Source organism: Athene noctua, chromosome 8, assembly GCF_965140245.1.
Source record: "Athene noctua chromosome 8, bAthNoc1.hap1.1, whole genome shotgun sequence".
Taxonomy (NCBI): Eukaryota; Metazoa; Chordata; class Aves; order Strigiformes; family Strigidae; genus Athene; species Athene noctua.
In genome coordinates this window covers 12,642,511-12,653,344 of record NC_134044.1, presented here as the reverse complement: position 1 = coordinate 12,653,344, position 10,834 = coordinate 12,642,511, and the positions used below count along the sequence as shown (strand labels likewise).

Genomic DNA, 10,834 nt, shown 5'->3' with positions numbered 1-10,834 from the left:
ACCTTCTCACTGGCAGCACCAAATACACATAGTTCAGCTGATGGTTTTCAGAATGGACCATGATAACCTTTAAGTGTATCAAGATTTCATCTATATACACTGTCCCCAAAGAACATGCAAAGATTCCTGTCTGCAATACATGCACACTCCAAACTCAGTGGCACTCTGGCCACAGTTAATAGGACAGCCTTATATCTCCCCCCCTTGACACACGGAACACCAACGGACTAAGAATTACATAAGTTGGGATCTGGTTTTATTAAAAGCTTTTATCACAAATCTGCCATGCCTGAAACAGAAGTTGACATAGACTGACATGAGTCATTGAGCTTTAAATTATCCCACAATTCAGTGGTTTGAGCATCCATGCTTCCAAAACTCAAGTTATACTCAACATCAATGACTGAGCTCCACAGACACTTCGTGCAAACCCTGATGTCTTATGTGTCTGAGCGCATTACATGCGGAGGCTAAGACCTGCTGCCGGTCTAAAAATAATAATCCCTAGATATGAAACAACATATAGCTCTGACTTCACCTCCTACCCACAGAAAAGGGACATACACTTCAAATGACCAGCCAGATCTTGTCAAGACACTTCCATACGTTATTGTAGCCTCAGTTTATGTTCCCTGCTGAGTTTTATGACAGTAGCTGGCAGGATGAGAAGGTGACAACAGTGTATGGCTGAGGTGGCATCAGCGAAGGGACAAAGCTGATTATAATCGTGTGAAAGCAAATTCCACCTGACTTCACTCACTGGCTGCCTACCAGGAAGCCTGTGCTCCATTTTTTTCCCCAGAAGAATAAAAACCCTGTGTGGCACTTACTAGGCTAAGCCCCCTTCTGTTGTGGGGTCATGTGATTTGGCTGCAAAAACTCTTTAAATTTAAGGAAGGTATTATGGGAAGAGGAAAAGCAGTTCCATGATTCTTCCAGTAGCATGGGGTCGAGCTGTACTCTTGAGGTCAAACCCAAGTTTCCTTTTCTCTTGGAGCAAGCTGAAGAGCTGAATCACAAACGGTAAACATTAGGACTAACAACAAGCACCTCAGACTCCCTACAGTAAGTGCTAAGCCCTTCTTGGCTGCCTTTTGTCACTCTATTATGATCTAGTATTGTTTTTACATGCTTAATCCTGTCTGCATTGAATCCATCAGACATATAATTCATGCTTATACTCTACAAAATTACATTACAGGAGTGTTTTTCTAGCTGTGGACTGCAAGGGCCACCCCTTGCAAACTGTTATGTGTGCACAAGAACATGTAAAGTATTTGAAAGCTTGCTTGTACACCGATTGCTAATTCTGCCAGGTGAATGCAAGAAGGGGGTAGGACAAGGCCTAAATAATGCAGCCAGTAGAGTAAGCAAAACTGAAAAAAGTCCAGGGAAGAAATGCAGAATTCCGCTGGCAGCTTTTTCCTGAAAATGATGCCTACAGCAACATAGTCCTATAATATCCTGGGTACAAAAGGCAAAGAAAGAGGTAATCATAGTTTCAGGTCCTAAAATTCCGTAGGGTCTTGTTAAACTTTTAGCAAGAATGCCACCACAGCTCAAACAGTAGCAGTACGAATGGCTGGCAGCTGGAGACCTATGGGTGAACTCAAGCTTACACCAGCTATTGATGTACTTATGTCTAAGCAAACCAAGAAAATACCTATGTTTACAAGTATCTGCATAAGACAGACACATTCAGAGGTCCAAAAATCATCCTGCTCTTAATTAGAATCTTTCTCGATTTCTACAGAACATAAGCTTTCTCTAAAAGAACAGAACTTCACAAAAAGTGAAACAATATGATCTTTGGACACATACTCATTACTCCAGTCACTTTTGAGAGAGGAGTCCAGCTAGATTTGCTGAATTATCCAAATCTGCCCACCATTTATTAATCAGTGGAGAAAAGTAGATCAGCATTAATCTATTAGTCAATAACGGCTATTTAAGTTAGTGTTACCTACTCATAAAACAGTGTTTGCATGAGAAGCAAAACTGATTTATTTTGCATGTACAAGAGGAGAAGAAATTCAAAACTAAAAATGGGTACTTAAGAACAATGCTAATGGAATATCAGGGTATGATTTGGAACAGAAGAAAATTTATCTGGTGCAAAGCTCATAGAAAGACTGGGATTTAAACTAATCTTCTCTAAATCACAAAGAAAATATGCAGGACTTAAAGTTCATTACCTTGTATTCTAGATGAAGCTCTAATTACTGGTCAACAAGATACTTGCAACACACGATACATACAAATATCAGTTGCTTTAATTTTAACATTCTCTTTCATAATACCTCATTTGTCTTAACAGCTGTTTGAGCCTTTCTACCTTTTCTACAATTATCATTCTCAGCTATTCTTGTCATGCAAGTGGCATGAACTGAAAGCAGGGTGAAAGTTACTTTGGTATTTTCCATATTCACCTATAAACCAAGGCAAAATGAAGAAAGAAGGCCTCTGCTGGGACTAGATCAAAGTAACAGCAGTTAGAGGATGGAGCCTGGGACCAAATTCTGGCAAACAGGCAGTAGTTAAGATATAGCTTAACTTTGGTAGAGGAGATATAGTTTTAACATTGCTAAATATGATTTCCACACCCAATCAGAATTTCTTTTGCAATAATTTTAGGAAGAATCCTTGTACACAAACAGAAATACTCTACAACAACATAGATGCTATAGGCACTTCATCACTACTGTTCACCTATTTTATATTTGCTTTCTATTTTAAGACAGATATCATCTGGGATAATAACAACCGATGTGATACACTAACAGTGACACAGGAGTTTTTTGATCTCAGTGTGTAATGAGACAAAAGCTATATTTAAAAAATTCAAAGCATTTTAAAAACGAGATTACAAGTATTAAATGAAAACACAGTAAACTCTGCATGTATGCTTGATGACACAAAGGTTGCCATTTGAACTTCTTTATACAGTGAAGATAAAACTCTTTAAATATGAGTAAACAGAACTAGATAGAAATACATCTCCTAAGAAATGCATTAATCTTAAACCTTTAAGATAATTTTCAAGTAAGCAATTATATGCACATAATATTGCTTCAATTTCACCCCTGCTTATTAGCCATTTTATTAAGATTGAATTTGTTACAGACTTAAAGCAGTAATTCAATCTATTACATATATTAAAAAAACCCCACAGCATATGTTCAGATTAATAGTAATTACTTTGGATATTTAGGGAAATGAGAAAGTCAGAGGCAAGCACTTAAATATTTCTAAGAAAAAAAATCATAATTCATATAAAAAAGATTATACATTGAGGATTTCCACAAAAATGAAATAATGCTTTCTCTTACTTCCAAAACATTGTAACCAATAAAATGAAGAAGAAATTTCTATTAACTGAATTTCCACAAAACCACAATTTAACATTTTTCCCTAGATTTACTTAGTACCTGGTTTCCTTGGGATATTTAAATTATCAGATATTTTTGCTTTCTATGTTAGTCAGCTGACCAGCGAGACTGTTTACACCCCTAGTTAACTGACATCAAATATGTGTATTTGTACCAAAAGTCTCTGGATTAAAAATACATGTCTCCATGACCCTTAACGGAAATGCAAATTAAAAAACTATTAATGTGGTTAAGTTTTAATACTATGGTTCTAGAAATCATATACAAAACATACAATACAGCAACAGACTTAGAGATACTACAAAACAGAATTTTCTAAAGTCATAAAAGAAACCCTAAGTCAGAAATGCTTAGTACAGTGTGACAGGAAAAGCACATAACAAATGCTTTACACACTATTAATTTTAGATTAAAACCCATAATATTTTCTAAAAAAACTCACCAACTGTGGCTTTGTATACAATCTTACTTAGAAAACAATTTATTTACCCTGACAGTAAACTTTGCAGCGTATCAGACTTACAGGTATGGTTGTTCTTTCAAGTTAATGAATTTATCTATGCAAAACCATTAAATAAACTGTATTTAGGGTATAATCTGCTTCACCGCATTTCTATGCTCTGATACAGTTAACACTCAAATGGTAACAGATACATTTGTTAAGGTAGTGTCTCTCTCTTTTCAGTTGTGGAAATCTCTAAGACTGACCCACTACCTCCTCATACAGCAAAGAGCATACAACAAAACCACACTAATCTTGTAGCAGATAAATAAATCATGCCATGGTTGACATGTTCCATTTTTTTGTATAAGCATATGGTATAAGACATACATTATTTCAACAAATTCAACAGAAAAAAAAAAAAACCAAACTTGCAGTGTTTTTATTTGCCTATTCTCTGCACTACCCAGTCCTGCTGGCAGAGGGGACAGCGATTATTCTGTTTCACCCACAAGGACATGCAGCAATTGTGGAAGGAATGATTGCATTCTCCCCAAACCACTGAAAGAGAAGAAAGAACATGTTCCAGTCATGCTCAGCTGTTCAACCAACACCTACAGCAAGGTCCAAACTATCATTCTCAGATGTTTATAACCACTGCAAGCTTTAGAGATAAAATGGGTTATCACTGATTTATCCACTGAGATTGGATTATTATTGGATTATCTGATAAATCAGTTCTCTTTTATTAATCCTCTTCCTTGCTTCCAGTTACAATAGAAGAAATATTCTCACTTTCTTGGATAAAGTGACAGTTTTGTGAATGTATAAACACATTTATCAGTTCTGTCTAGGAAACAAGTGCAACTAGCTAAATTCTTCACTTTATCTTCCTCAGTACCAAAATATAGCCAATGTACTACTGACTACTGCACAAGGGAGTATCACCAAATTCTCATCTGAAACACAGTGTTTAAACTTAAATGTATGATATTAAGGAGGCACATTTGACACTGTATATAGCCTCAAAATGGGATCTTAGACCAGAACTTGTTCACAGGCTACAGTTGTTTCAACACAACAAAAAGGGTTATGTATTGTACATCTACTCCTGAATAGTATTAGTTACTTCTAGTTCATGTTTTCCTTACTGGAATACAAGTGTACCAATCAGAGGAGTGTTGTAGATTATATATTTTCTCTCTACCTTAAATAAGACATTTAGCAAGCCGATTAAGACATCTGGAACACGAAATTCCAGATCTCATTAAAACAATCATCAAAAACAACAGTGGATAAACTTTGAGACAATGTATTTCAGAACAGAAAGAAGAAGGGCATGGAAAGGTTTACCACTGGTTTAAAAGATGACTTAAAAGCTTAAGGCAAACTGTTTGAGACATATTTAAATTGAAAATAGCGAAAACTATCAGAATTAAGTAAAGGTTTGCTTTTGTGTACATTGGTATGCAATTGAAAGTATGTTTAAATAGCATTATAGCAAATCCAAGTGATTCCACCTTTTCAAATGAAAAGTGAACAAACAGGCAATTGCCTCTGCTGTGTCTGAATTACGACTGGGAGAAATACTGCTTTCTAACCCAGACAAACATTTATTTCAGAACAGAGAATTTTTATTGGTATTACCATTGTGTCTTCTGGCATGCATCTCAGGAAAAAAAAAAAAAAAGGAGCCTTTTTCTGCCCACTTCAAAAGTGTACATTATCATCTCCTCAATTATGCTCAGGGTGAAAAAAACAAACCTCTCAGTTGCGTATGTCTTGACTGCAAATTTGAAGCTGTTCTGTTCTACACCATGTCCAAAGTGAAAACTAATTTTATCAGTGCTGAGGAATAAAGCATAAAGTATTACTAATATAAAAAGATGACACAATGTAGAACAAAACACCAGTTTACTTTTGAGCTTAATAAAATCAGTATTCCCTTCAAACTTTAAAATGCACCCTACTGAGAGAAGCTTCAATTGAAAAACAAGCGAATGAAATCACTACATACCAACACAATCTTCTTGTTTGTTTTCAGCTTGACATCTAAGACAGGCATCTAAAAGTAAACAAGAACAAGACTCAATTTGATTCTCAGGATTCCATCTTAAGAATAGGTTTGTCAGAGGAAAATATAAACTCTAAAACGAATTTACAAAGGTAAAAATCCCCAAGTTTTGATGACTAGGTTCAGCCCTTTAAGATTAAATAACCCTCCCTAAATTTTAAAACAGTGCACATGACAATGAAATACATATCTGAAAGAGATCAGAAGGACTCTAAACTGTCCAACAAGTTTTGTTTATTTTCCATTGCTTTGGTATTTTCATAACTTCTGCTGAAAAAAAGCCTTCTCCATTTTGTAGATATAACAACCAGCAGATCTGTGCCAAGGCACTCAGGCATATTAAGTCCAGAGCAAGCACAAAGCCAAACCCTAATTACAGGACTTTGTTTTTCAGATGTCAGCATGTCCTTTTAAGGAAATAATTCACAATTTTTTTTTTTTTTTTGTAGGCTATACAACTCTCACCACAACCTGTACCTCCTGCTACTTTTTATATAGTATTTTTCCTTAACAAATACCTGCACGTAATTTTCACAAGCCAAATAAACATGCAAACATATTGGTCAATTTGATAATATAAATGAATAAACATGGAACTATGTAATTAAAAATATTTGTCATCTTTGTACACTCTAATCTGTGGCTGTAGGACTGCATGGCAGGTTTGGGACTCAGTAAGATACAGAAGTGACAGCTTCCAGACTTAATACTGTACCACACACATAGAGTGGAAAAATGCCTGTTTCTCCTTGGCCCCAACGTGAGCTGCCATAGACATGTGCACATACCACGCACAATAGAAAGCGTACAACTATTACGGGAGCAAACGCATTTTCATCTCCTCCAAAGAAAAGGTAACAAACAAAAGCGCCCCACAGGTTGGACATGACCTACATGTCACTAGTTGGACCATGTTTTCCTAGAAGACAGAAACACAATGTTCTACAGGAATTTAGATTTGAGTATTTTTGCTTTCTCTGCCAGATATGGCCAGTACTTCCATTTTAGATTCATCTGCACGGACATTCCTTATTTTCTCAGGTAGTAAAGAACAAAGAAGCAAGAAATTCTGCAACAGTTACCCTTTCCTCACTAAGATAACAAGACAGTAAATTGTTTCCTGTTGTTTGTTACTCTAATTTAGATTTCCACAGTATTTAAAGGCCAATCTGCAGCGAAAATTCAGCCAAACTGTTTCAACTTGTATCGTGGTATTGAAGCAAGCTATCTGGAGTCATCTTAACATGCAGGGCAGTAAACTGTGGCAGACTAGCAGTCACTATAAAAGCAACTTTCCTATCCTAGCCTTCATCTGTCATTTCAGACAGAGAAGCAGCCCAGACAGCTGAAGACAGAAATCACTGCAAGGATACCAAGGTAGTCTGTCCCCTCTCCCACATCACAATCCTAATGGTGTCAGTCTGAAAGGTTAAGCAAATCTAATTTAGTACTGCTGCAATCCTGCCCTTCCAGCTAATACTTGTATTGCTTTTTTCCTCTGTGCTTCTGTCATCCTTGAAGGCCACATTGGTTCAAGGAGTTAAAGCAGTAGAAAAATTAAGCCAGCCAGCACTTTTGTCCCTTGGACAAAAATCAAACAAACTAACTTTCAACAAGTGCCAGCTTAAGTCTGGCACTGCCTCCAATGTACGGTTACTGCAGACGCAGAGGCTCTACAGGAGCCAGACCGGGTCTGTCGGGGTCAACATGAAATTGCTAAACTCAAGTCAGTAATAATCAAGTTTCACATTCTAGCAATGTGGTTTGTTCTCAAAAAACAGCTACTAGATTTTTTCTGCTAGTTTCATATAAGAAGTACTCCCTTGGTCTAGTTACAAAAAATTATAAGTGTGTTTTTTTTAAAAACGTCTTTAAAAGCTCTAGGTAACATTTTGTTCCTTAAAGACTTTTTATAGTGCCCTGTCACAGGCTAGGTAAAACAATGAAATACGTTCTTAAAATTATGGCTTATGCAGCAGATAAAGCCAATTTCGTCTTTCCAGGGTGGTCTCTGTTCACCATACAGAAGCAGACAAACTTCGAAACACACTTATGCAGAAGGTGAATCTTCCACCACTTCAGTCTGGCTGCATCTTTTTTCTTCTAGTACACCTTTTTTGCCTTTTCTGTTCCACAGAACATTCTCAGTAAAAACATATATGAGAAGTGACAGCATTGCATATTTTGTCTCATTTCTGTGAAGCCAAACCCCGACTGGATTTGCGTTATCATGGCTCCTGCACCTACAAGAGCAAGGTGCTCTGGAGGGAATCCTGGGTCTGTTCTGTCAGACGGTACCAAGCCCAACTGAGAGGACAGTTACACTTAGGGTGACTCAGCACAACAGTAAAAACGGAATCTAGATATACAGTAGAGGAAGAATTTAAATAATTTAATAATCAATTTCCAAGATCTTCGTATTTGTAGAAGATATCAGAAAAAAAGTAATGCCAATCAACGATGATGCTACTTTCAAAGAGATTCTCTAGTATTCAATGCCAGGTAAAGTAGCCCCTTACTTTTCAACAGATTGTTCGGTACATTCAGGCGTGTTGAACTGCACTAGTAGCTAGGAGGCTTGGGTGTAAGCGTTGGAGGCTCTGGATTAACAGATTTGGAAAACGAGTTCGTATCTACATCCACAACTGCTTCTTCAAAACAAACCCCCTCGACGAGCGGCACCGCGCTTCGCTCAGCTCGGCCGTAACTCAGCGCCTGCCGAGTCTGACAGCAACCAGGGAAGAGCCTCGGGGCCGAAGGCGCCTCCGGGCGGGCGGGCGTGCTCTGGCACAGGCTCAGCCCGGCCCGGGAGCACCGCCCCGACCTGGCGGGGCAGCGGCGCCGGGGGAGGTGGCGGGGGGGCGCTGCCCGCGGCCGGGCAGCCGGCGAGGCCCGCGGAGACGCTCCCCGGCCGCCGTGGGCAGCCGGCGGCGCCCGGCGCGGCCCGGCCCGGCGTCGTGTGCGGGCCCCTCGGGGCGCCCGTGGCGGGGGCAGCGCGGGAGCCGCCGCTTCTCGGGGCGGAGGGGGCCGCCCCCCCCGCCGGAAGCCGCGTGCCGCCTCCGCCCGCCGCGCGAGGGGCGGAGGGCACGGCGGCAGCGCAGCCCTGGGGCTGGCGGCGGCCATGGCGGCCCGGGCCTGCCGGCCGGCGCTTACCCATGACCTGCACCCGGCAAATGGCGCAGGTGTCGCACTCCACGTCCCAGCTCCACATGGCCACGGCGTTCCACTTCTTCAGCGAGAACATCTTGTCGGGGGCGCCCGCCTTGGAGCCCGCCGAGCCCGGGTGCGAGTGGGGGGCGCCCGGCTCGTCCCCGTCCTCCACATCGGCCATGGCGGAGGGGCGGGGAGGCGGCGCCGGCGCCTGGCGGGCGGCAGCGCGGGGCTCCAGCGCCACCCCGCGCCGGCAGCCGGCCCCGGCCCGGCCGGAGCGGCGGCCGTGCCCTGCGCGAAGCCCGCGCTGCCGGCGCTCACGGTCACCTCAGCCGGGGCAGCCGGTGCCCCGCAGCAGGCCTCACCGGGCGCGCCGAGGGACGGGCGGCCGCCGCGGCCTCTCGGCGCCGGCCAGCCACGCTCGGCAACAAGGAGGCAGAAAAAAATTTAATTGATGGTGGCGATCCGGTCCCAGGGGGCATTTTGATGCGTTCGCTGTGGGGCGAGACCCCTGCTCTCAGGACAACTGTGGGCAGGGTGCACCTGAGAAACGGGCAATAGGTGCCCAGGCACGGCTTCCTGCTGCTCTGGTTTTTGTGCCTCGTGGTTTCAGCGAAGCGATACAATTCAAACAGACATGTCGCCAACACGGGGCAGAGTGCAGGGAGCCCAGCGGGGGATGCAGCTCCCGCCATCGCCTCGGGGAGCCGTGGGCCCCTTTGCAGGACGTGCACAGGAGCAGTTTTCTTCATGTGGCCCTGGGGAGTACAACCACGGCATGAAGCAGCAGCAGGAGGCTGACTAGGTGAGGTAGCCCACACCATTAGCTCAAACTGTTCCCCAAACTGCTAAATACTCTCCCAGCCCCATCAGCTCATTCACCAATATTAAAGTGCAACATTCCTCAACATTCAACTTCTGGATTATTTCTATTTTTCATTGTTCCTGTTTTCATCATTCCTATTTTCATCATATACACACTATGAAAATTCCTCTTGCATTTGCTTGTGAAAATATCACAAATAACTTGTGTTCAAAGTTCTCAAAGCCTACAGCCAGTAGTAACTGAAAGCAAAGTCCTGTCAGGACAGCAAGCCTCCATGGAAATAGTCAATTAAATATGGCTACTTTGTAATGTCAGAGTAGGACAGTCTGATGTTACTTGCTAATTTATCACCTTGAACTTGTGAAGGGACAAAATAAATCAGCAGAAAATAGGTAAGTGTTGTGAAGCACCAGATAACTAAAAAACTAAAAGGGAATTTCAAAGTGGCTGATTACATTAAAAAATAAAATATTTACATATTCAACTACACACATCTTCAAAAGTGGAGCTTCAAAGTGTGGACAGGAAGAAAGCTAAACAATATCATTATTTTAAAGTGTAGTAGAAACTTGCATTTCTTTTCTAGTCTTTACTCAAAAGTATACAAAATTTACTTTTCCAATATAGTGCCCTGTCCCTTTAAGCCTACTTTAAGATAAGTTTGTTAAATAATGTTGTTATTCATGAACATGTTAACTTTAAATAGAACATTGTATCTTTACAGTTTAAGACAAATTAACGGGAAGTCTAAGAGCTAAAGTTAAAACCAGTTCACCTTTCTTTACATTTTCTCAAGACTTACCAGTATGTCATCTGCACGAAAGTTCTACTAGGACATTGCCAAATAGATCCAACCACATTCAGAGCACCTAATTGCACCCAACAAAATAATTTTGTCAGCTTTACATACTTATGCAGCACTTATTTTTGTATGCAGCCTAGGACATTTCTAT

At 41.0% G+C, this 10,834-nt stretch overlaps 1 protein-coding gene across 3 annotated transcripts; it reads right to left on the bottom strand.

Moving 5' to 3' along the window:
- Positions 1-66: 66 nt before the first annotated feature.
- Positions 67-9,253, bottom strand: RNF7 (ring finger protein 7). 3 transcript variants are annotated; one of them, XM_074912549.1, is made up of 3 exons: positions 9,066-9,253; positions 5,849-5,896; positions 210-4,392 (listed from the first exon to the last, which is right to left on the bottom strand). In XM_074912549.1, exons 1-3 carry the CDS (start codon positions 9,234-9,236, stop codon positions 4,336-4,338), a joined length of 276 nt encoding a protein of 91 aa, XP_074768650.1. In that variant the 5' UTR covers positions 9,237-9,253; the 3' UTR covers positions 210-4,335. The 3 variants fall into 3 exon arrangements, with proteins under 3 accessions (XP_074768649.1, XP_074768650.1, XP_074768648.1); XM_074912547.1 differs by having other exon boundaries at positions 2,782-4,392; positions 9,059-9,253; XM_074912548.1 differs by lacking the exon at positions 5,849-5,896 and having other exon boundaries at positions 67-4,392; positions 9,059-9,253.
- Positions 9,254-10,834: the final 1,581 nt, after the last annotated feature.

Coding starts and splice junctions, on each gene's coding strand:
- RNF7 (XM_074912547.1), bottom strand. CDS start 9,236: ATGGCCGATGTGGAGGACGGGGACGAGCCGGGCGCCCCCCACTCGCAC. Junction 5,897..9,058: donor TTGCCGGGTGCAGGTCATGG/GTAAGCGCCGGC, acceptor GTTTACTTTTAG/ATGCCTGTCTTAGATGTCAA. Junction 4,393..5,848: donor CAAACAAGAAGATTGTGTTG/GTATGTAGTGAT, acceptor CTTCTCTTTCAG/TGGTTTGGGGAGAATGCAAT.